The sequence below is a fragment of the Dendrobates tinctorius genome, unplaced genomic scaffold (genome assembly GCF_039654945.1).
Source record: "Dendrobates tinctorius isolate UK_male_01 unplaced genomic scaffold, ASM3965494v1 ptg000166l, whole genome shotgun sequence".
Taxonomy (NCBI): domain Eukaryota; kingdom Metazoa; phylum Chordata; class Amphibia; order Anura; family Dendrobatidae; genus Dendrobates; species Dendrobates tinctorius.
In genome coordinates this window covers 10,754,069-10,780,643 of record NW_027361833.1, presented here as the reverse complement: position 1 = coordinate 10,780,643, position 26,575 = coordinate 10,754,069, and the positions used below count along the sequence as shown (strand labels likewise).

The 26,575-nt window shown below is 42.1% G+C and overlaps 1 protein-coding gene across 7 annotated transcripts in view; it reads left to right on the top strand.

Moving 5' to 3' along the window:
* Positions 1-26,575, top strand: part of DMD (dystrophin) — a 3,834,938-nt gene that overhangs the window by 659,307 nt on the left and 3,149,056 nt on the right. For all 7 annotated transcript variants that reach the window (XM_073550686.1, XM_073550687.1, XM_073550688.1 and 4 more), the window contains exon 4: positions 22,224-22,301. In XM_073550686.1, coding sequence (XP_073406787.1) covers positions 22,224-22,301 — 78 coding nt within the window. The remainder of the gene's footprint in view (positions 1-22,223; positions 22,302-26,575) is intronic.

The window sequence follows — 26,575 nt, the reverse complement described above, 5'->3', positions numbered from 1 at the left end:
ACGGTACCCTTTCTAACCTTTGTGCAATCACGTGCAATCCATACTGGGCCTAACACCGTCTGAGCCTGCCTCCTGATGTATAGACATATATTTTGAATGTGTACGCTATCCATACATGTTATCCGGGGATACGGTACCCTTTCTAACCTTTGTGCAATCACGTGCAATCCATACTGGGCCTAACACCGTCTGAGCCTGCCTCCTGAGATATATATTTTGAATGTGTACGCTATCCATACATGTTATCCGGGGATACGGTACCCTTTCTAACCTTTGTGCAATCACGTGCAATCCATACTGGGCCTAACACCGTCTGAGCCTGCCTCCTGAGACATATATTTTGAATGTGTACGCTATCCATACATGTTATCCGGGGAAACGGTACCCTTTCTAACCTTTGTGCAATCACGTGCAATCCATACTGGGCCTAACACCGTCTGAGCCTGCCTCCTGAGACATATATTTTGAATGTGTACGCTATCCATACATGTTATCTGGGGATACGGTACACTTTCTAACCTTTGTGCAATCACGTGCAATCCATACTGGGCCTAACACCGTCTGAGCCTGCCTCCTGAGACATATATTTTGAATGTGTACGCTATCCATACATGTTATCTGGGGATACGGTACCCTTTCTAACCTTTGTGCAATCACGTGCAATCCATACTGGGCCTAACACCGTCTGAGCCTGCCTCCTGAGACATATATTTTGAATGTGTACGCTATCCATACATGTTATCCGGGGATACGGTACCCTTTCTAACCTTTGTGCAATCACGTGCAATCCATACTGGGCCTAACACCGTCTGAGCCTGCCTCCTGAGACATATATTTTGAATGGGTACGCTATCCATACATGTTATCCGGGGAAACGGTACCCTTTCTAACCTTTGTGCAATCACGTGCAATCCATACTGGGCCTAACACCGTCTGAGCCTGCCTCCTGAGACATATATTTAGAATGTGTACGCTATCCATACATGTTATCCGGGGATACGGTACCCTTTCTAACCTTTGTGCAATCACGTGCAATCCATACTGGGCCTAACACCGTCTGAGCCTGCCTCCTGATGTATAGACATATATTTTGAATGTGTACGATATCCATACATGTTATCTGGGGATACGGTACCCTTTCTAACCTTTGTGCAATCACGTGCAATCCATACTGGGCCTAACACCGTCTGAGCCTGCCTCCTGAGACATATATTTTGAATGTGTACGCTATCCCTACATGTTATCCGGGGATACAGTACCCTTTCTAACCTTTGTACAATCACGTGCAATCTATACTGGGCCTAACACCGTCTGAGCTTGCCTCCTGAGACATATATTTTGAATGTGTACGCTATGCATACATGTTATCCGGGGATACGGTACCCTTTCTAACCTTTGTGCAATCACGTGCAATCCATACTGGGCCTAACACCGTCTGAGCCTGCCTCCTGAGACATATATTTTGAATGTGTACGCTATCCATACATGTTATCTGGGGATACGGTACCCTTTCTAACCTTTGTGAAATCACGTGCAAACCATACTGGGCCTAACACCATCTGAGCCTGCCTCCTGAGACATATATTTTGAATGTGTACGCTATCCATACATGTTATCTGGGGATACGGTACACTTTCTAACCTTTGTGCAATCACGTGCAATCCATACTGGGCCTAACACCGTCTGAGCCTGCCTCCTGAGACATATATTTTGAATGTGTACGCTATCCATACATGTTATCTGGGGATACGGTACCCTTTCTAACCTTTGTGCAATCACGTGCAATCCATACTGGGCCTAACACCGTCTGAGCCTGCCTCCTGATGTATAGACATATATTTTGAATGTGTACGCTATCCATACATGTTATCCGGGGATACGGTACCCTTTCTAACCTTTGTGCAATCACGTGCAATCCATACTGGGCCTAACACCGTCTGAGCCTGCCTCCTGAGATATATATTTTGAATGTGTACGCTATCCATACATGTTATCCGGGGAAACGGTACCCTTTCTAACCTTTGTGCAATCACGTGCAATCCATACTGGGCCTAACACCGTCTGAGCCTGCCTCCTGAGACATATATTTTGAATGTGTACGCTATCCATACATGTTATCCGGGGATACGGTACCCTTTCTAACCTTTGTGCAATCACGTGCAATCCATACTGGGCCTAACACCGTCTGAGCCTGCCTCCTGAGACATATATTTTGAATGTGTACGCTATCCATACATGTTATCCGGGGAAACGGTACCCTTTCTAACCTTTGTGCAATCACGTGCAATCCATACTGGGCCTTACACCGTCTGAGCCTGCCTCCTTATGTATAGACATATATTTTGAATGTGTACGCTATCCATACATGTTATCCGGGGATACGGTACCCTTTCTAACCTTTGTGCAATCACGTGCAATCCATACTGGGCCTAACACCATCTGAGCCTGCCTCCTGAGATATATATTTTGAATGTGTACGCTATCCATACATGTTATCCGGGGAAACGGTACCCTTTCTAACCTTTGTGCAATCACGTGCAATCCATACTGGGCCTAACACCATCTGAGCCTGCCTCCTGAGACATATATTTTGAATGTGTACGCTATCCATACATGTTATCCGGGGATACGGTACCCTTTCTAACCTTTGTGCAATCACGTGCAATCCATACTGGGCCTAACACCGTCTGAGCCTGCCTCCTGAGACATATATTTTGAATGTGTACGCTATCCATACATGTTATCCGGGGATACGGTACCCTTTCTAACCTTTGTGCAATCACGTGCAATCCATACTCCCAGGGGGAGCGCCGCTGACGGTGTTAGGCCCAGAATGGATTGCATGTATCCGTATCCCCAGATAACATGTATGGATAGTGTACACATTCAAAATATATGTCTATACATCAGGAGGCAGGCTCAGACGGTGTCAGGCATAGTATGGATTTGACGGCCCAGATTACACAGCGGAGGAGCAGGGAGAAGTAAAGATTGCAAATGCTGGGGCCCTGCCCAAGCAAGGGGGGCCCACTCGTGGGCGTCGGTACTAGCACTTGGCCCCTCATAGTTTAGCGGTGTGTCTGACGGCGGGTGTGCACCACCACCGTCAGAGACACTTGATTGCACTATGAGGGACCCTGTGCCAGTGCCCGCGCCCAAGAGTCGGCCTACCCACCTGTCCAAGGCAACGGCACTCGCACGGTGTCGTGCGCTAGGTGGTGACCCCGGCCATGGGGGGGGAGGCAGCACAGTTAGGGAGTTTTAGAAAGTGGCATATGTTGATGTTGGACATTCAGCTGATGCAAAAGGCGAAATAGGTGAAGTCCCAGGAAGAGGTGGACCAAAGCAAGCCATTTTTCTGTCACCCTATGTGTCATCAGGGGAAGGTGGGACAAAATCCTTGGAAACCCATGCATGGTTCATTTTAATGAAGGTTAGATCATCCACATTTTGGGTTGACAGACGGGTCCTTTTTTCTGTCAGGATTGATCCAGCTGCACTGAAGACTGTTTCCGATAGCACACTTGCAGCTGGGCAAGCGAGCTCCTGTAAGGCATATTGGGCCAATTCAGGCCAGGTGTCCAGTTTAGCGGCCCAATAGTCAAAGGGGAATGACCTGTGTGGGAGAACATCGATATGGGAGGAAAAGTAGTTTGTAACCATAGTTGACAACTGCTGTCTCCTGTCACTTTCCATCGATGCAGTATTACCAGTTGTGTGAGCGGTATTTGAAAAATCAGTCCACAACATTGTCATGAAACCCCTGTCTACAACGCCACTTCTGCTGTGTGCACCACGAACACCTCTGCCAAGCTGCCCCCGGCCCGTACGGCTCGTGTGAGAACCATCATCGCTGCTGTGTGCTGGGAATGCCTCAAGCAACCGATTTACCAGAGTTGCTTGTTTATTAGCCAATATTAGGTCAAGGTTCTCCTGTGGCATGATGTTTTGTAATTTGCCTTTATAGCGTGGATCCAGGATGCTGGCCAACCAGTAGTCATCATCGTTCATCATTTTGGCAATGCGGGGGTCCCTTTTTAGGATCCGCAAGGCATAATCTGACATGTGGGCCAATGTTCCCGGTGTCAATGATGCACTGCGAGTGCTGGGTGGAGGAGCACTTTCTGGCAAATCCACATCCCTCCAGTCACGCACAAACCCTGTACCAGACCTTGCCACGACAACATTTTCACTTGCCCCAAGAGATGCATCCTCCTCCCCTAAGTAATCATCCCCATCATCATCCTCCTCCTCCTCTTCTTCCTCCACCTCATCCAGGAGAGGTCCCTGAGCAGACAATGGCTGAATGTCATCAAGGATTCCCTCCTCCTCTTCCTCCTCATCAACATTGGCTGCAGACGCCTGCTCCTTAAGGTGCGTCAAAGTTTGCATGAGCAGACGCATAAGTGGGATGCTCATGCTTAGGATGGCGTCGTCTGCGCTTACCAGCCGTGTGCATTCCTCAAAACACTGAAGGACTTTACAGAGGTCTTTCAGCTTCGACCACTGCACACCTGTCAACTCCATGTCTGCTCTCAAAGTGCCTGGCCGTGTATCCTCCCACAAATGCATTATGGTACGGTACGTACGGATAGTTGAAATCTCCCATGACAACTATGTCATATTTTTGGGAGAACTTGGCCATTTGCTGCATAAAGAGTTCATCCATATCTTCAGGTTGCACAGGCGGCCTGTAGTAAATGCCTACAATGGTGTCCTTTCCATTGTTCTGTCCTTGTATTCTTACCCAAACAGTTTCCACAGAACTCCCAGTCTCTGAAGCTTCAATCTCTGTGCAGATATACGCGTTTTTAACATACAATGAGACACCTCCTCCTCGTTTATCAAGTCTGTTTCTTGCAAATAAGTTGTATCCTTCTAGTCTTGTATTCCAATCATGTGTATCGTCCCACCAAGTTTCAGTGATTCCAATGACATCATATTTCTTCTCCTGTGTTAGTAGTTCCAATTCTCCTTGTTTGTTGCCCATGCTTTGTGCATTAGTATAGAAACATTTTAGTTTGTGATTGGTTTCTCTTTCTCCAATATTTTTATTAATTAGATTCTTTTGTCTTTGTTCTTCCTTTCCACTTCCAATAGCAGAGTTCTCAATAGCATTTGTCAGTTGTATGGCTTTTTCTGGTCTTTTTCTTCCCTTCCCATGTTGTTCTAGTTTAAAGCTCTCCTTACAAGTGTAGCAAGACGACTTCCAAATACATGTTTTCCAGTCTTCGTAAGGTGCACCCCATCTCTAGCAAGTAGTCCATCGTAAAGGTAACTCACTCCATGATCCAGAAATCCAAATCTTTGCTGACGGCACCATCAATGTAGCCAGTTGTTCACCTGCAGAATCTTATTCCACCTTCTTGTTCCATGGCCATCCACTGGGAGGATGGAAGAGAAGACCACCTGCGCTCCCAGTTCTTTCACTTTCTTGCCTAAGTCTTCAAAGTCTCTGCAGATGGTTTCCAGGTCATTTCTTGCGGTGTCATTTGTCCTCACATGTAGTAGCAGGAATGGGTAGTCATCTGTAGGTCTGAAGAGTCCTGATATCCTGTCAGACACATCTTTAATTTTTGCACCTGGAAGACAGCACATTTCTCTTGAAGTTATATCCGGTCTGCAGATAGCGGCCTCTGTTCCTCTCAACAGGGAATCCCCCATGACCACCACTCTCCGTTTCTTCTTCACAACATTTTTCTTTCTCCATCCAGGAGGACTCTGAAGGTGTACAAGGTTGCTGTTTGTTGGCAAAGTCTTATCCTGATGTATTTCTTCATCGTTTTCCTGCGTGAGAGCCTGCTACTGGTTCCTGAGCAGTATGGGTGCTGGCTGCCTCCTGATCCTCCTGCTTCTCTGGGTCACATGTCTCCATTCCTCTGTTTCTTCAGGTGCACTTCGAATTTCTTCTCTTTCTGTAACATGAAGAGATAATTCTGCTCTGTCCAAGAACTCTTCACCCTCCTTAATGATCTTCAACGTAGCTAACCTCTCTTCGAGCTTTTGCAACTTTTCCTCCAACAGGGACACAAGCTTGCATTTGTGGCATGTGAAGTTTGGCTTTTCCACTGGTAAGTCTGTGAACATGTAGCAAGAAATGCAGCTCACCAAATGGCTCCTGGCCTCTTCCATATTTAGATTTCTTAAAAACGATGAAAGATGAGCCAAAATTCCGATTTCCGGTTTGTGGCCTTGGTGGAGAGCACCTGACTAGGGATACGGTGTGGTGCGTGCAGAAACCCTGGGTACAATGGTCTGCCCATACATTTCATACCAGCTACTCGAGGGGGTCTCGCTGTTGGTACATAAAGACGTCAGATGGGAAGTGAGGGAGACTCGGAGGGATCCTGAGGGTCGTTTTATTTTTGTCCATGCATTGATAAACACCAGGAAGTATGTGGTCTTATGTATTTATAACCCCCTTCCGGCTCGAATATCCCTCCTACAGCTCCTACAGAAGGCAATGAGTTTTGCCCTTAACTACCCAGACGCAGATGTTATTTGTATGAGCGACTTTAATATGGTCATGAACAATCGCCTGGATAAATTGAGGCTCGATGATGAAGCGACCGGGGGGTCCTCCCCAATGACTACAAACCCGTTGTCATTATTTATGGGGAGTGGTGGGTGGTTGGATTTGTGGAGGGTGCGTCACCCTGAGTTAAGAGAATACAATTGTCATTCATCCACTAAGCGCTCTCTATCGCACATAGATTATATATTTGGTTCTGGCGGTCTGGCATTGTGGGTGGCTGATATAGAGCATGGAAGTAGGGGAATCTCAGACCATAGTCCGGTCATCCTTAAACTCAAATATGGGCAAGTAAGCAGTTTTATAGCTTGGAAGTTAAATCCTTTCTGGTTAAAACTTATAGGGTCTCCCAACAGAACGATTGATCAGTTGAATTGCTTCATCACGTCCCACCCAGAACCCCAAGATATTAATCTATTCTGGGATACCCTTAAGGCATACCGGAGGGGCTGTTTGTCCTCCACGATCTCTGATATTAAGCGGGTAACCGCAGGGAAGGATGACGAGGTGGAGCAACGACTGAAAGATGCAGAGGCAACATATACAGTGGGGAAAAAAAGTATTTAGTCAGTCAGCAATAGTGCAAGTTCCACCACTTAAAAAGATGAGAGGCGTCTGTAATTTACATCATAGGTAGACCTCAACTATGGGAGACAAACTGAGAAAAAAAATCCAGAAAATCACATTGTCTGTTTTTTTTTCATTTTATTTGCATATTATGGTGGAAAATAAGTATTTGGTCAGAAACAAAATTTCATCTCAATACTTTGTGATATATCCTTTGTTGGCAATGACAGAGGTCAAACGTTTTCTGTAAGTCTTCACAAGGTTGCCACACACTGTTGTTGGTATGTTGGCCCATTCCTCCATGCAGATCTCCTCTAGAGCAGTGATGTTTTTGGCTTTTCGCTTGGCAACATGGACTTTCAACTCCCTCCAAAGGTTTTCTATAGGGTTGAGATCTGGAGACTGGCTAGGCCACTCCAGGACCTTGAAATGCTTCTTACGAAGCCACTCCTTCGTTGCCCTGGCGGTGTGCTTTGGATCATTGTCATGTTGCAAGACCCAGCCACGTTTCATCTTCAATGCCCTTGCTGATGGAAGGAGGTGTGCACTCAAAATCTCACGATACATGGCCCCATTCATTCTTTCATGTACCCAGATCAGTCGTCCTGGCCCCTTTGCAGAGAAACAGCCCCAAAGCATGATGTTTCCACCACCATGCTTTACAGTAGGTATGGTGTTTGATGGATGCAACTCAGTATTCTTTTTCCTCCAAACACGACAAGTTGTGTTTCTACCAAACAGTTCCAGTTTGGTTTCATCAGACCATAGGACATTCTCCCAAAACTCCTCTGGATCATCCAAATGCTCTCTAGCAAACTTCAGACGGGCCCGGACATGTACAGGCTTAAGCAGTGGGACACGTCTGGCACTGCAGGATCTGAGTCCATGGTGGCGTAGTGTGTTACTTATGGTAGGCCTTGTTACATTGGTCCCAGCTCTCTGCAGTTCATTCACTAGGTCCCCCCGCGTGGTTCTGGGATTTTTGCTCACCGTTCTTGTGATCATTCTGACCCCACGGGGTGGGATTTTGCATGGAGCACCAGATCGAGGGAGATTATCAGTGGTCTTGTATGTCTTCCATTTTCTAATTATTGCTCCCACAGTTGATTTCTTCACTCCAAGCTGGTTGGCTATTGCAGATTCAGTCTTCCCAGCCTGGTGCAGGGCTACAATTTTGTTTCTGGTGTCCTTTGACAGCTCTTTGGTCTTCACCATAGTGGAGTTTGGAGTCAGACTGTTTGAGGGTGTGCACAGGTGTCTTTTTATACTGATAACAAGTTTAAACAGGTGCCATTACTACAGGTAATGAGTGGAGGAAAGAGGAGACTCTTAAAGAAGAAGTTACAGGTCTGTGAGAGCCAGAAATCTTGATTGCTTGTTTCTGACTAAATACTTATTTTCCATCATAATATGCAAATAAAATGAAAAAAAAACAGACTATGTGATTTTCTGGATTTTTTTTTCTCAGTTTGTCTCCCATAGTTGAGGTCTACCTATGATGTAAATTACAGACGCCTCTCATCTTTTTAAGTGGTGGAACTTGCACTATTGCTGACTGACTAAATACTTTTTTTCCCCACTGTATATTCCACCAAACTAGCGGGAACAGGATTGAGTGGCTGGCGGCCCAAAGGTTATACACTCAACATGTGGATACTAAATCTAAACGCAAGCTATTCTTCACCCGTCAATCTATTTCGAATTGAGGAACCAGACTGGCAAATTCCTGGCCTATCTGGTGCGCCAGCACAGCACCTCAAATACGATATTGCAGATTCGTGAGGAGGATGGTATAATGGTGTCTTCGACAGAGGATATTCTTGGCTGTTTTCAGGATTACTACAGGTCGCTGTGCGAATCTAAAAGTGACTTTGACGCTTTGGAGTGTTTAATCTATCTGTCAGATATATCATTCCCCACATTGGATTTGAAACAGTGAGCCCTTATGGACACTGAGTTCACCGCAGAGGAGATAGATAAGGCCATAACAGACAGGGCCTCTGGGAAGGCACCTGGACCTGATGGGTTCCTTATTGAACTGTATAGGAAGTACCGGGATATATTGACGCCACTCTTGGTGAAGGTATTTCCGGGAATATGGGAAGGAAATTCTATGCCTGAGTCCTATTATGGGGCTAATATCATAGTGCTTTGGAAGGAGGAGAAGGACCCTTTAGAATGTGGATCCTACTGTCCCATTTCACTATTGAATGTGGACTATAAAATTTTTACCAAGATTCGAGCCACCAGGTTGAATTCCATTATATTGAATCTCATACATCCTGATCAAACGGGCTTTATGCCTGGTAAAAGTACTTCCGTTAATATCAGAAGAGTCCAGTCAATAGTCCAATATAGCTCCTTGGTGCCAGATAATAAATGGGCATTGGCATCGTTAGATTCTGCCAAGGCTTTTGACTCCCTTGAATGGCCTTTCCTCTCTGCATGTTTGCAAAGATATGGTTTTGGTACTAAATTTATAACATGGATAAAAAAATTATGTATGAATCCTAAGGCCCGTATTATAATAAATAATTCTATATCTGAGTCTTTCGCACTGCATAGAGGAACCCGTCATGGTTGCCCTCTTTCCCCGGCTCTCTTCGCTCTTGCGATAGAGGCACTAGCAATGCGTATAAGGTCCTTCCCTAATATCCGAGGTATAGATATAGCAGGCTGGGTGGATACCATAGACCTATATGCTGATGTCATGGTGATATTCTTGAGTGACGTGGTAGAAACTTTGCCGCAGGTGATATCCCTTATAGATAGATTTAGTGAATATTCAGGTTTATACATAAATTGGGAAAAGTCTGCCCTGTTACCCCTTTCCCATACCCGGATGCTCCAGTTGGATGCTCTCTCCTCGCTGCCTACTGTGTCTAGTTTTAAATATTTGGGCATCCATATTTCTAACAATAGTACGCTTGATCTACAACTTAATGTCCACCCGTTGTTAGAACTAGTTAAAGCTAAGTTTGCGTCTTGGAGTAGGCTCCCATTATCTGTGGCTGGACGCATTAATCTGATTAAAATGATATTGCTCCCTAAATTTAGCTATTCGCTTCAGCAGAGTGCGGTAGCGGTGCCCAATTCCTTTTTTGTTACTCTTAATTCTCTAGTCACGTCCTTTATTTGGGGGAAAACTAGGCCAAAACATAAATTGTCCACTTTACAAAGACCAAAGAGGGGAGATGGGGCGGCGTTACCAGATTTCTTCCTATACTACTTAGCTGGGCAGGCTAAAGTTTTAAATAACTGGATGCCGGGTAATTGCCTCCCTAATTCTGAAAGCCACCTGCTTCATGCTACACAAGCGGATTGCCCATTAGTTTTCCTTGAGCTGGAGAAAACTAATGTCCCACGTCTGCTGCCCCTGCTCCAGCTGGCTCGATTGATATGGAGACAAATCAAGAATGTAATAGGGTTTAAAGATGTTATAGCTGAAGTGCCCCTGTGGAGTAATAACTATTTTCCCGAGCTACTGAATCTCCCATCCGCTGTTTTTTGGACCCAGTGTGGCGTCTCTTCAATGGGAGACTTGTATGATCAGGGGACCTTAAAGTCTTTTGAACAATTGCAGACCACATATGATATTCTGAGATCTCAATTTTTTCGCTATCTGCAGCTGAGATCGGCTCTTCAGTCACACAAGAGGGATGGGGGTGTGGACCGTACTATTTCATCGTTACCTCTAATAGGAATTCTTAATTCGCAGGGTCCCCAGGGTCTCATATTCTCCCTGTACACATATATGCTGTCAGTAGGGGCAGAATCGGCCATAAGCCCTATTAAGACGAAGTGGGAACGACTCATCCCTAATATGCAAGGAGAGGAGTTGGAGGAGATTCTGGAGTCTCCGATTGGAGTATCACCATCTGTTAACAACAGAATGATACAACTGTATATAATTAATCAATCATATTTAACTCCGTTGCGACTTTTAAGGATGGGTCGGCTTCAGTCGTCAGAGTGTATGCGATGTCACTCGCCAGATGCTGATTTTATTCATATGGTGTGGCAATGTCCCACTATCCTACATTACTGGAAATAGGTGACTACACTACTGACATCCCTGGTGCAAGCCCCTGTCCCTCTAGAGCCATTGGTCTGCTTGTTTGGGGTGTGGGAGGAGGAGATTTGAGATCGCTATACTGGGGTCTTCCTGCGCGAGACGCTGTTTATGGCACGAAAGGTGTTGGCACTGCGGTGGATGGCTCATGTCCTTCCCTTGGGTTTTGGATCAAGCTGGTGAACTCAATTGTCCCATAAGAGCGCACGTTATACCAAAACAGGGGATGCCCGGGTAAATTTGAAAAAATCTGGGAGATGTGGAATTCCTCTCACCTCACTTTGCAAGACTGAGACATCACATGTGACATAATACGATATAGGAAACCAGGCTGCGGAAACAGTAGATATTAGATGATGTAGCAGTAGTTGTAGTTTAGGAGTTTTAGTTAGTTCCTACGGTTGCATGATATGACAAGGTTTGTGAAACTGGATTGATACACGTGTGGGGAAATACATAAGCAATTGTCCTTTACATATGCTAGGAAAGAAATATACATGTTACCTTGTTTATCTATAAGAATGTGCAATTTCTTTGTATTACATTTTATTGTGGATGAAGAAGTGTGCTTTGTATAATGACTTTTATCATAAGTCATTGTGTACGTTGTACATTCTTTGTATCCTGGTGCTAAAAAAAAAAAAAAAAAAATTATGGTGACATTTTTACCCATTTCCCAGTGTGAAAATGTAAAACTACGGGCTAACACATAATCTTGGTGTCAAAAATGTTAATTCCTAACTGCCCAATGGTATAAAAGTTTGTGACACACCTGTGGAATCAATATAATCACTGCACCCGCTGATGAATTCTTTGAGTGGTTTAATTGGTGAATTGGGGTCACTTATGAGATTTTCTACTGTACTGGCACCTCAGGGGCTCTGTCAATGTAACATGGCACCCTCAAACAAGTGCAGCAAAAACTGCACTGTAATATGCGCTACTTCCCTTCTAAGCTTTGCACCGTGCCTCAAAAGTAGTTATCGACCACATATCAGGTATCGATGCACTCAGACGAAATTTCACAACAAACTTTGTGGTCCATTTTCTCCTTTTGCCCTTGTAAAATTACAAAATTCTTGGCTAAAAAAAGTTTTTGTGCGACAAATTTGATTTTTTTTTACTTTCGCTGCTTAACGTTATAAACTTCTGTGAAGCACCTGGAGGTTCAATGTGCTCAATACACATCTAGATAAGGTCCCAAAGGGGTCTCATTTCCAAAATGGTGTCAAATGTTGGGGGTTTCCACTGTTTAGGCACATCAGGGGCTCTTCAAACGCGACATGGCATCTGCTAATTTTTCCAACAAATTTTGCTTTGGGAAAGTCAAGTGGCACTCCTTCCCTTCCAAACCCTGCCATGCACCTAAACAGTTGTTTCCCCCACATATTGGGTATCGTAGTACTCAGGAGAAATTGCACAACAAACTTCATGGTGCAAATTCCCCTTTGACCCTACGTAAATGAAAAATTTGAAGCTAAAGACATTTATTTGGGAAAAATGTAAATTTTTCAAACTTCTAATGCTCTACATTATAAACTTCTGTGAGGCACCTGTGGGATCAAAGTGCTCAATACACATCTAGATAAGGTCCAAAAGGGGCCTAGTTTCTAAAATGGTGTCAATTGTAGGGGTTTCCACTGTTTAGGCACATTGTGGGGTCTTATTCCATCAAATTTTACATTTCAAAAGTCAAATGGCGCTCCTTCTCTTCGGAGCCCTGTCGTGCACACAAACAGTAGATTTCCCTCACATATGGGATATTGGCATGCTCAGGAGGAATTGCACGACAAAATTTATGGTCCATTTTCTCATGGTACCCTTGCAAAAGTAAAATAGGTCTAAAGAAAATTTTTGTGAAAGAAAGGAAAATGTTTATTTTTCCGTCCACACTCCAAAAATTCCTGTGAAGAACCTGAAGGGTTAATAAACTTCTTGAAAGTAATTTTGAGTACCTTGAAGGGTCCAGTTTTTAGAATGGTGTCACTTTTGTGTATTTTCTTTCATATAGACCCCTCAAAGTGAATTAAAATGTGAGGTGGTCCCTAGAAAAAATGGTTTTGTAAAATTAGTTGAAAAAATGAAAAATTGCTGGTCAACTTTTAACCCTTACAACTTCCTAACAAAAAAAAATGTTGGTTCCAAAATTGTTTTCATGTAATGTAAACATGTGAGAAATTATATTTATTAGCTATTTTGTGTGATATGACTCTCTGATTTAAGGGCATAAAAATTAAAGTTTGAAAATTGCAAAATCTCTGCCAAATATCCATTTTTTTTCACAAATATACACAGGTAACATCGAAGAAATTTTACCACTGTCATAAAGCACAATTTGTCATGAGAAAATATTCTCAGGATCACCAGGATCCATTGAAGCATTTCAGAGTTATTAACTCATACATTGACAGTGGTCAGGATTGTAAAAATTGGCCTGGCCATTAAGGTGAAAACAAGCTAGGTCTCAAAGGGGTTTACTGGACAATCCCAGTCACTGCATTGGTAAGGGCAAAGGTGAAGTTCCTGGACACCTGTTGGTACTAGGTGGGGACACCACATCGGTTGAAAAATACAGAGGGACTGCTGGCACCATGAGTTGGTGAAAATCCTGCATGTCCACCCACCTAAACGGCAAAATTTTCATGGCAAGCAGTCTAAAAATGTGCTTGTTTAGCATTCAGGCCTGTGTGTGGATGGGAATTTTTTTTTTCCTTCCGAGTCCTGGGGTAGTAACAGCTGAACATTGTGCTGGGTCAAAGATTTGGAAGTGCCTGATGAATATGCCTTAGAATGTGAAAAGCCAGGTGTAGGGCAGAATCTGTGTCAGTGTCATGAAAAGGGGATTAGCAATTACCTATAATAAGGGACCCAGATGTGCAGCCCACCGAGTCGAGTGTTTAAATGACATGTGCCTTATCATGCTGGTAATGGTTTCATTCTTAGTAGCACAGGTTGCAAATGACCAATTTTTGTCTCAGAACTCTCTTAAAAAAGTCCCAAATTAGGTAACACCTTTGATCGAGAAATTCAGGAGTGTTGGTGCTCTGCAGGACAGTTGCACACCTTCTTCCTCTGGTCACCCCGCTGCCTCTTCATGCCTGTGTTGGTGCTGCCAATCCCTCCCCCTCAGCACTGCTGTCCTCATAATGCATGCCAGTTTCCCAGGTTGGGTCAGTGATTTCATCATCCACCACAACATATTCCACTGACGCTCACTGATCCTCCTGGCTTGCTGACTTAACAACAGCATGACTTATTGGCAACTGTGTCTCATCATCATCTACCTCCTTGGACAAAATGTGCCTTTTACCACATCATCTTCTTGTGACTGTGGCTGCTTTAAGTTTTATGCAACACTAAATAGCATGTCCTCATGTCCCTCTAGGAACATGCTGGGCGAGAGGCCACAATCAAAAATTTTTGATGTAATGAGTTCTTAAGAGTATCCTAGAGTTTCAATACTGGTCTCCTGGGACTCTACATTATGGAAGGAAGGAGGTTTAGGGCGAGAATTAAGTAATCCAGACTATTGGCTGGTGAGACTGGACCATGTGGAAGTAGAAAACACCGTGTGCACTACTGTAGTGGTGCCAAGTTAGGTTCCCAAACCATATATGATAAAATGAAAACCTGGCACTCAACTTAATGCTTGGTGAGGCAGTTTATTGTAGTACCAGAAAACGTTTCGGTCGATATAGACCTTCATCAGTTACGTGCTAGTATGTTTGAAAGTAGCTTGAAGGAGGCTGCTTTTTATGTTATTCACTGATAACGCCAGTAATCAAATGGTCAGAATGCTGCTGTAACGCAGGATAATCTTAATAGTTGAAAATATCAGCGCAGCCTGTTCCTCCTGGATGTGGTAAACACCACTTGTCCATTGTCCTCCTTCAAGCTACTTTCAAACATACTAGGACGTAACTGATGAAGGTCTATATCGACCGAAACGTTTTCTAGTACTACAATAAGCTGCCTCACCAAGCATTAAGTTGAGTGCCAGGTTTTCATATGGACCAAGCATTCTTGAAGCATTATCTGCAATCTGTCCACCTGTTTGCCCTGGTATGGCTTCAGAACTGGTGTCCTGTGCCTCCCAGCAAAGTGTGACTAGAATCAATATGTCATGGATGTGCATTTTTCTTGTGTTCTAGCAACAGGTGTAGTTGCACCTAATCCACGTCTGTGGTTTAAAACCACCTTAATTTAACACAAAGCAGGTTAAACTGTATGGATGACAATAATTTAGTCAATTTTTTCACAAAAAAACTTGGTCACCTCTAGCAGGGAAAGCATTTTTTTTTGTTTAAAACCACCATAATTTAACACAAAGTAGGTAAAACTGTATTAATGACAATACAGTCAGTTTTTTCACCACAAAAAAATATTGTCAATAGCAGGAGCTGTATATTTAGCAATGGACTGCAAAGCCCTAAGCACTGCCTAGAGGCTATATTCAGCCACTCTCCCTGTTCTAGTAGGTGTCCCTAGGTTAAATGCAGGATATACCACATAGAAACAGCAAAGCACAAGGTTTGCCCTTGGAAGGACTTTTAGTATGGTGGTTAGGCAACATTATCACCATAGGCGGCAAGCATGTGAGGCCGGGGAATCGAGCAATACATCCAAGCATCAGACAATGCTCGTCAAGTTCCTAGCACATCCGAGCACCCAGATACTTGAGTGATATTCGAGTATTACTGATCATGTTCGCTCACCGACACTAAGCAAATTGAAGAAATCATCTCTGAAAGGCCTAAAGGTAACTATGACACACTTAATTTGTATTTTAGGCAAAAATGTATATTTTTTTCATCTTTTACATTTTAAAAATTACAAAAAAGAAAATTGACAGATGCAAAAGTTTTTGCACCTTGGATAGTTAGTACCTGGCAATACCCACTTTTGAAAATATCAGTTTGTAAATCCTTTTTTTGTGGGATTTTCATCCATTATTCCTTCCTTGGACAATTCTTCCAGTTCTTTGATCGTCTTGCATGCACTAGTATTTTAAGATCTAGCCACAGATTATCAATGATGCTCAGAACAGGGGACTGTGAAGACCATTGTAAAACTTTCAGTTTGTGCCTTTTGAGTTCAACTAATGTGGAATTTGATGTGTGTTTAGGATAATTATCCATTTGTAGAAGCCATCCTCTATTCAATGTCAGTTTTTTAACAGATGGTGTTATGTTTGCATGAAGAATTTGTTGAAATTTCTTTAAGTCCATTCATCTACCCATGAAATGTTCCCAGTGCTCTCACTAAAATTTTACTTTGTCTTCCAGACCTTATCTTGACCTCCACTGTTAATGTTAACTGCCATTTCTGAATTACATTTCGAACTTTGGAAAGGACAGCTTTAAAACACTTTACTATATTCATATAGCCTTCTCCTGCTTTGTGGTCCTGCAGCATTCTCATTTTCAGAGTGCTAGGCAGCTGATTAGAAGAAGCATGGCTGCTGTTTTTTGACAAAAGGTTAGAGGAGGCTGGATTTTTATAAAGCTGGGAGACTTTCATCAATTGGCCTTTCCTAATGATGATAGTGAACAAGCTATAACACTGAGGCATATTAAGGTCTGAAACCTTAGTAAAAGTTATCTGAGCACACAAGTCTTCAAGGGTGCCCAAACTTTTGCATGATCGCATTTTACTTTTGGTAATTTTTTAAATAAAAAAAATGTGTTGGTCAAAAATACAAAAGAAATGTGTTATCTTTAACTTTAGGCCTTTTAGAGATCATTTAATCTCCAACTTGCATAACTGCTCACAATGACAGTACTTTGACCAGGGATGCCTAATCTTTTACTTGCCACTGTATAACCCTAAATACTTTTCATCATTGTACTTTTATCAGATAATACCAACAGGTGGCGCTATAGAGTTCAAGTCCTCTTCCTCTCTGAAGAGGCAATTTGCATATAGATATTGATAAACAATTTAAAAATGACAATTGATTTTCATAAAATTATACTAATACTGTTAGTCATTTTTCACTATAGGAAATATTTCACTTTGTGAAATAAACAATAAAATTGGCCTTGAGTTTTTCATTTTTATAGAAAGTACTTTGAAGTGAAAAATGTTAGCAATGAGAAATATGCAAGATAAAACGACATATGTCAATGTGTTTGTCTGATGGGCTGCCATGGCAACCAAACTACATTTGTTGAATGAGTAGAAGATAAAAGTTCTGAATTGGCTGACGTATACCTGTTTCTTACAATATGGAACAAAATTTGTACTTTTCTGTAGGCAAAGAAGAAAGACTGTAATATTTAGAACAAATTACCTTACTAGTGTGAATGTATCATGGTTGTCGTTTAAATGATTCCCTTTTAAAGAATAATATCACAAACTAAATTCACTTTGTTGCTTCATTTGTCTCCTTTTCTTTTCTCCTGATGCAGTGGCACAAAAAGCTGAATGGTTGAGGTCAATTCAAAGGGGTTAGCTGATAAATAGCTTTAAAGATTTTTCTATAATAATACCTATTTTTATAATTTTAACCATTTTTGCGTTTTATTTTGTTAGAAAATGTCCTTCTGTAATTTGTACACAAGTAATCCCTAAATCTGTTTTTTTTACTTTACTTCTGATGATGCCTTGTTTGATGAGACTTTTAAATGGGACATCATCAAGAGGATGGCACTACAGTAACTTCCCCGCACATCAGAGGAAAGAGAAATAAGGTCCCCGATCCCCCGGTACCTCTCGGTGATTCAGGGTCCCCTCCCGGTGGTCCTGTGTCTCGCCGGCGTCCTCCGGTGGGCGTTGCCTTCTTGGATCCAGAAGAAAATGGCGGGCGCTTGCGCAGTGCGCCCGCCACTAATCTGCAGGCTCCGGCTGGCAGATTCCATTCATTCATTTTGATCAGTATGATAAACTATCATAGTGATTAAAATTAAAAAAATAGTAAATAAGCCCTCCCGTTTATCACCCCCCTAGTTAGGCAAACATAATGAAATAAAGAAAATATTTTTTTTTTCATTTTTCCATTAGGGTTAGGGTTAGGGATAGGTTTAGTGTTAGGGCTAGGGTTAGCGCTAGGGTTAGGGTTAGAATTAGGGTTGGGGTTAGAATTAAGTTTAGGGTTGGAATTAGGTTTAGGGTTGGGGCTAGGGTTAGGGCTAGGGTTAGGGTTAGGGTTAGGGTTAGAATTAGAGTTAGAATTAGGGTTAGGGTGAATTAGGATTAGGGTTAGAATTAGGATTAGGGATTAGGGTTGGGGTTACGGTTGGGATTAGGGTTAGGGGTATGTTTGGGTTAGGATTCAAACAAGAATTGAGGGATTTCCACTATTTACCAACTTTAGGGGTCTAAAAATTGGGGGCTAAAAAATCACTTTTGTGGAAATAAAAAATACTTTTTATTTTCATGGCTCTGCGTTATGAACTTCTATGAAGCACTTGGGGGTTCAAAGTGCTCACCACACATCTAGATAAGCTCCTTAGGGGGTCTAGATTCCAAAATGGGGTCACTTGTGGGGGGTTTATACTGTTTAGGCGCATCAGGGGCTCTACAAGCGTAACATGATGCCCGCAGACCATTCCATCAAAGTCTGCATTTCAAAATGGCACTCCTTCCCTTCCCAGCTCTCCCATGCGCCCAAACAGTGGTTCCCCCCACATATGGGGTATCAGCGTACTCAGGACAAATTGCACAACAACTTTTGTGATCCAATTTCTCCTGTTACCCTTAGGAAAATAAAAAATAGTGGCTAAGAAAAACATTTTTGAGGAAAAGAAAATGATTTTTTATTTTCACAGCTCTGCGTAATAAACTTCTGTGAAGCACTTGGGAGTTCAAAATGCTCACCACATAGCTAGATAAGCTCTTTCAGGGGTCTAGTTTCCAAAATCACTTGTGGGGGGTTTATACTGTTTAGGCACACCAGTGGCTCTGCAAACTCAACATGATGCCCGGAGACCATTCCATCAAAGCCTGCATTCCAAGATGGCACTCCTTCCCTTCCGAGCTCTCCCATACGCCCAAATATTGGGGTATCAGCGTACTCGGGACAAATTGCACAACAATTTTTGTGGTCCAATTTCTCCTGTTACTCTTGAGAAATGAAAACATAGCGGGCTAAAAAATCATTTTTGAGGAAAAAAAAGGGTTTTTTTATTTTCACTGCTCTGCATTATAAACTTCTGTGAAGCACTTGGGGGTTCAAAGTGCTCACCAACCATCTAGATAAGTTCCTTAAAGGGTCTAGTCTCCAAAATGGTGTCACTTGTTCGGTTTTTTCACTGTTTAGGCACTTCAGGGGCTCTCCAAAAGCGTCATGGCGTTCAATCTCAATTCCAGCTAATTCTGCGTTGAAAAAGTCAAACGGCGCTCCTTCCGTTGCAAGCTCTGCGTGCACTGAAAAAGTGGTCTACCCCTACATATGGGGTATCGGCGTGTTCAGGAGAAATTGCACAATAAATTTTGTGGTTCATTTTCTCTTTTAACACTTGTGAAAATAAAAAAATTGGTTCTGAAGTAAATTTTTTGCAAAAAAAGTTAAATGTTAATTTTTTCCTTCCACATTGCTTTAGTTCCTATGAAGCACGTAAAGGGTTAATAAACTTCATGAATGTGGTTTTGAGCACCTTTAGGTGTCTAATTTTTAGAATGGTGTCACTTTTGGGTATTTTCTGTCATTTACACCCCTCAAAATGACTTTAAATATGATGTGGTCCCTAAAAAAATTGTTTTGTAAATTTTGTTGTAAAAATGAGAAATCGCTGGTCAACTTTTAATCCTTATAACTTCTTAACAAAAAAATTTTGATTCCAAAATTGTGCTGATGTAAAGTAGACATTTTGGAAATGTTATTTCTTAAGAAATTTGTGTGACACATCTCTCTGATTTAAGGGCATAAAAATTTAAAATTTTAAAATTGCAAAATATTCAAAATTTTTGCCATATTTCCATTTTTTCATAAATAAACACAAGACAAATCGAAGAAATTTTACCACTAACATGACGTACAATATGTCACGAAAAAACAATCTCAGAATCAGCAGGATCCATTAAAGCGTTCCAGAGTTATAACCTCATAAATTGACAGTGGTCAGTGGAATTGTAAAAATTGGCCTGTTCATTAAGCTGCAAACTGGCTCTGTCACTAAGGGGTTAAGACTCCCAGTTATCACCAGAATTGGGCATTTTTGTCATTAGAATGAAGCAGCAGTGTAAATGCTTGACCAAAGCCCAAATAATTTCCAATGGGATCGATTAAAACAATGCTCCAGTAGTCTTATAGAGAGCAAATCAAGAAGTGGATTAGCATGCTCACCTCACCTCTATTCCAATGGGGATAAAAGTGCTATTTTCCAGTGATCTAAAAGTTTGTGCCCATCCAGAAGATAGGTGAAATTTTTTTACAACCTGATAACCCTAAGAACATTGCAGAACTTAACTAAATGCAATTTTTCACTGAACAGTTGTGTAACTGCATGTATCTCAGATCCTTGTCGATTTAACATTAACCACACCCCAAGACTTAGGGTACCGTTACACCTAGCGATTCACCAGCGATCCTGACCAGCGATATGACACGGTCAGGATCGCTGGTGCATCGCTAGGTGGTCGCTAGTGAGCTGCCACACAGGCAGATCTCACCAGCGACATCGCTGGGGACGGGGATCGCTACTTACCTGTCAGACGCGGCGATCCTGCGTCCTCCCACCCGGCTCCACGCGTCGCTCGTCGGCGCCACAGGAAGTGCAGCAGGAAGTGACCAACGAGGAATGGTCCAGGAGCTTCTCTCGCGATCAGCGATAACCAGCAGGGGAGCCGGTCGGAGGTAAGTATCACATGCAGCGATATCGCTAGCAATATCGCTGCAATGTCACAAAATCGGTGACTTTACAGCGATATTGCTAGTGATATCGCAGTGTGTAACAGGGGCTTTAGTTATTTCAAACCTGTCAATACGGCCAATCCACTTTACTCTGAATAACTTGTAGATAATTATTCTAGCCTGGCCCTCATTATCTGAAGCCATGCCTCTTCATAGTCTTGCCTTTTCTTTACAGAGACCCTGTTGTCAACAGCCTTATTTCTCTATGCCCAGACAATGTTCCTCAAGAGCCCTATTCCTCTTTATCAAGGTCCTACTACTTTAGATCGTCTGTTGCACAAACTATTTTGGTGACTAATACAATCAGTCTGTTACACCACACAAAACAAGTACCCAAACCAAACTTTAGACCTCCAAATTCCCACAAAACTAGCGTGTTTCACAGACCTACTGTAGATCTAGGGTGCAGTTCTAGCCTCCTCCTAGTTTTAGCTTAGGAATTCACACACTGCTTCACCTTCCACCAGGCTAATAATATTATTTCAGACAAGAAGAAAAGAAATGGAGCATTCACCCGGTCTTTCTTTTTGAATTATTTTAATCCATATTAGATGATATCAACATCTCAATAAAGTGCATGGTGCGGTGTGCAGGAGACAGGGGAGTGAGCCTGATGGACGACGGCCATTTCACATTGTTACTGCGCTTCTACGGGTCCATGGTCTGTGCAATATGCCATTACTCTATGTGTAATCACCACCCAGAAGAGGTCTTTAATACTATAAGTGCTAGGTATCACTTGAAGTGAAAGAAATACAGTCATCAGCTGATATATATGCCTAATCTTCTAAGTGGACATAATATTATTTACATACCGCAATCTCTTTTTAATCAGTCAATGAGGTTTTAAGAAGTAGCCTGCACATAGGTCTGCAAACTACACATCTTCACATGTGAGGTAGTAAAGCCTCCCTAATCCTTGTTTCACAATTAATCACTATTTTAGCTAACTGCCTTCTCATGTGACAACCAGGTCATGATCAGTGATCAGCTAAATTACTGCTCTTCCAGAGTTTCATCAAGTCACTCCACACAGCTCTCACCTGAGACCCCACTTAAAATAAAAAATGAAAGCTAAAATACATTTTTGTTGAGTTTTATATTATCTAAATAATCAATCAATGCTAAAAAAATATTCTCTTTTTGGGTATAGTATAATAATGCAAATTATTCACAAAGAATTTTGTGCTTCCTTACAGGTAAAAGAAAAAGGTGCCACAAGGGTTCATGCTTTAAACAATGTCAACAAAGCACTTCAAATTTTGCAAAAAAACAAAGTAAGTAATTATTAAGTCTTGGAGTTTTTCACAAGTTGACAGATGTAAAGTTTGAGAGGTTGAGATGTGTATTTGGTGTTTTAATGTGTTTTTTATTTTTACATACTGTAATTGTGAGTGGCTTCTTCTTACCTCGACACTTCTTTTATCTCAAGTAACATCCATATATCTTCTGGGAGCACATCTTATTTCACATGTAGGGAGAGGTAAAGCTTCAAATGCACATGCTCATTTACATCTTTCCTCTTAACTTTCCAAGGCTGTTTGTAGACAACTGTATACTCTCTAATCTGAAGAGAATCAGATGAATTATGCAAATCACACTTTGATTACATTCTGATCAGAGTGTGAGCATAGTGTGATCCCATTCTCTCGGATGAAGAGAAAATGGAGAAAAAAATGTCTCCATATTTTCCATTCTTTCAGTCTGTGGAAATTAGACTACACTCAAATGTCAACTGAGTGCGGTCTGATGGTTTACACAGACTCATTGAATTGGATCTCATTCCGCAATGTACAGACTGGACAATGGCATCATGACACAAAAGTGACAACTTCATAGAAGTATGTAAAGCTGTCATGCTCTGGTCAGGAGATCTGCGGCCAGTCCGTGCATTGCAATGAGTAATTGGACTAAGTTCAAACAATGTCTGCATAAGCCCTAAGGCTAACTAGGAACACTGATGCCCTAATTCATGGGTACCTTTGCATCTGATTTTTTTGGCTAATTTTGTGCGCTTTGCATCTGTAGTTTTGTTTTCACTCAATTCATTATTTAAAATTGCTCCTATTATAAGGTATATGTAATATATGCTCACCTGTTTGTTTTTTTTTACATCTTAGGATTTTAGTGATTCCATATTTATTTGGCTGATTTTTATTAGCAACTCTTTAAAAATTTTAAAAAATTGGCACAATTCTACTACAGTATCCCCTCAAGTGATTTTATGCATGATATACAAATTAATGAATTGCGTTCATTTTGATGATATCAGCGAAAACCATAGGACAAAAAAGAAAAGTGACTTCAAATATGCAAATGAGGAATTGGGGCCTAAGAATCTTAAAATCTTTCCGTACTCTAAGAACTTGTCAGGGAGAATGGTAGTTTTTGAGCGCTCCGACTAAAACACATCTACTACACAAAACACCAGTATTATAAATGTTACAGAAACAGCAAATTAAGCATGTGATACAGGTTTAGATTGAAGCTAAGAAGCATCAAGTTCTGTCTGGCAGCTGTACTGCAAGCGTGGGAAACCAGATAGAAAAATTAATTTTCAAATCTATTAAAGTGCTTCAGAGTACTATTAATATTGTTCTTATGGTTGCTTGAATTTTTTAATTTCTAACAGTTTTATCATTTTTTATGTCTTTCTGTGTTTCAAAAGAAATCCAAATGTTAAAAAAAACTTTAACCCCTTACTGATATGCGCCGTTCCCGCAAACAGCAGTATATATCCGGCGCGGCGAGCGCGCAGCTTCACGCTGAGCGCCGTGGCAATTGGTTGCCGGTGCCAGCTCTATGTGAGAGCTGACACCCTGCAGCAATGTCCATGATCACTGCTAGCACCGATCACATGCATTTAACCCCTCGGTCAGTAGTGACAGTGACATCGAGGAGCCCTCTCTCTGCAAGCTTCCATCACAATGATTGCATTGTCCTGATGGTCTCCATGGATATCCCCAGCCCCAAGATGGCTGTAAGTTACTTCAGCAAAGATGGTATGTCAGTGCCTGCTCAGAACAGGACCTGAAGTGCCTCCTTCCTGTCTGTCAGATGCTAGTCTGATGCTCAGCAGTGCAGAAGCATTGCAGAGTATCAGCTCAGCGATCTGAGACTGCACAGTGATATCCCATCCTGGGACAATGTAAAAAAAAAAGTAAAAAAATATTAAAAAGTGTAAAAATATTTTAAAAATCCACAAATAAAGAACAAAAAAATAAATATTATTCCAATAAATACATTTATTTATGTAAATAAAAAATAAACAATAAAAGTACACATGTTTGGTAATGACGCATCAGTAACGACCCACTCTATAAAACTGTCTCAATAGTTATTCCCTTCAGTGCACACTGTAAAAAATAAATAAAAACAAGGCAAAAAACAATCCTTTATCATCATACCACCAAACAAAAGGTTCAATAAAACGCGATAAAAAAGGAATGTAAATAAAAATATTACCGCTGAAAACGTCATTTTGTCCTGCAAAAAACAAGCCACCATACAGCTCCATGTGCAGAAAAATAAAAAAGTTATAGCTCTCAAGTAGTGTTGAGCGATACCATCCGATATTGAGAAATAACTAGAGTTGAGCGATACCAGCCGATACTTGAAAATATCGGATCGGAATGGATCGGCCGATCTTAAAAAAAAAGTATCGGTATCGCCGATTCCGATACCGGGAACCAATGCAAGTCAATGGGGCCAAAATATCGGAATTAAAAAAAACCCTTTCTTTCCTTGTAGGTTAATTCTACATGAAGAAAAACAACTAAGAATAATGTAGAATGTATTGTGGGAGGTGGAGGAGACATTAAAGCCATAGAGGTTTAGCCCAATCAAATGGAATAGCAGGAATTAAACTTTTTTTTTAAAGACGTTAGGAGTTACAAAGATATTGACTATGTTAGCCTCATTTATATTTTGCCAGACATGTATGTCTTCTTCTTCTTTCTTCTTTCTTCTTCTTTCTTATTCTTCTTCCTTTTTTACCTTCTTCTTCTTCTTCTTATTCCTTTTTTTACATTCTTCTTCTTCTTCTTCTTCCTTTTTTTACATTCTTCTACTTCCTTTTTTACATTCTTCTTCTTATTCCTTTTTTTACATTCTTCTTCTTCCTTTTTTAAATTCTTCTACTTCCTTTTTTTACATTCTTCTTCTTCCTTTTCTTACATTCTTCATATTCTTCTTATTCAACAATTATTATTCTACATATTCAACTTCTTCATCTTCTTCCTATTCTTCTTCATCATATTCTTATTTGTGTCAGGCATTCCTGTAGTTGTTATCTAGAAAAGTTAGAAGTTTACACCTTCCGTTCTGCCTGTCACAAAAGATTTACAACAGGATTTGTCCGCGTTCAGTTTGGCCTGCAGCAGCAGGCCTTTTCCAGGGGCACCACGAGGAGGAACGGACTCACCCCCATACACTGCTTAGTCTTCTTCTGCTTATAAATAAGATAATATCATTTGCTCAGAGTATTAGTCTTATGCTTAATGTTCTTCTGCTTTGTTTTTTTATGCTTCTTTGTCTTCTCTCTCTTGTTGTTCTGCATCTTGGTGGTTGTCTTCCTGTTCTTTGTCCTCTTGAACCAGCTGACGGTACTGGCACCCGGAGGGGCAGCAGAAGGAACAAGAGCCAATGGCACTACCGAGGACCAGCTGACGGTGCTGGAACCTGGTTACTAAGCAGGAGGTACCTGTGCTAGAAAGCACTACCAAGGACCAGCAGACGTTGCCGGAACTCGGATACCGAGATGGAGGCACCTAGGCCAAAGGCTCTGCCGAGAACCAGCTGACGGTGCTGGAACCCGGATGGGTAGCATAAGCTGCAAGAGCAAATGGAAATAGCGAGGACCAGCTGACAGTGCTGGCACCCAGAGGGGCAGCAGAAGGAATAAGAGCCAATGGCACAACCGAGGACCAGCTGACGGTGCTGGAACACGGTTACTAAGCAGGAGGTACCTGTGCTACAAAGCACTACAAAGGACCAGCAGACGTTGCCGGAACTCGGATACCAAGATGGAGGCACCTAGGCCAAAGGCTCTGCCGAGAACCAGCTGACGGTGCTGGAACCCGGAGGGGCAGCTGAAGTTACCCCTGAAAAGCAAAGTTGGCATGCCGCAAGCTGGCCGCAGTTACCGAATCACACAGTCCTACAGGGGGTGCTTGTCCTACTGGCACTACGGAACAAGCCTTTCTTACCAGAACCCGCAGTCCACATAGGAAGCACCTAAACTGCTGGCACCCTAGCCTCGGCTAACCCAACCGCAACACGACATGGCAACTTGGGGTGGCAAACTGACATTGACACTTCCCGGAAACAGCAGGCAGGGCTGGAACCAAGCTGGGCAGGAGGGAGTACCCGTGCCAAAGTCAGTTATGAGCAGCAACTGGCGATGTTGGAGCCCAGGGACAAGCACTTAGCAGGCTGAGGCCTGATGTGCTGTCAATTGGGAGGCAGCAGGACAGATTGCCATCAAAACAGCAGGGGAACAGCTGACGTTACTGAACCCCACAAACACAGGAGCTAGTGTTTTACTCTGTGA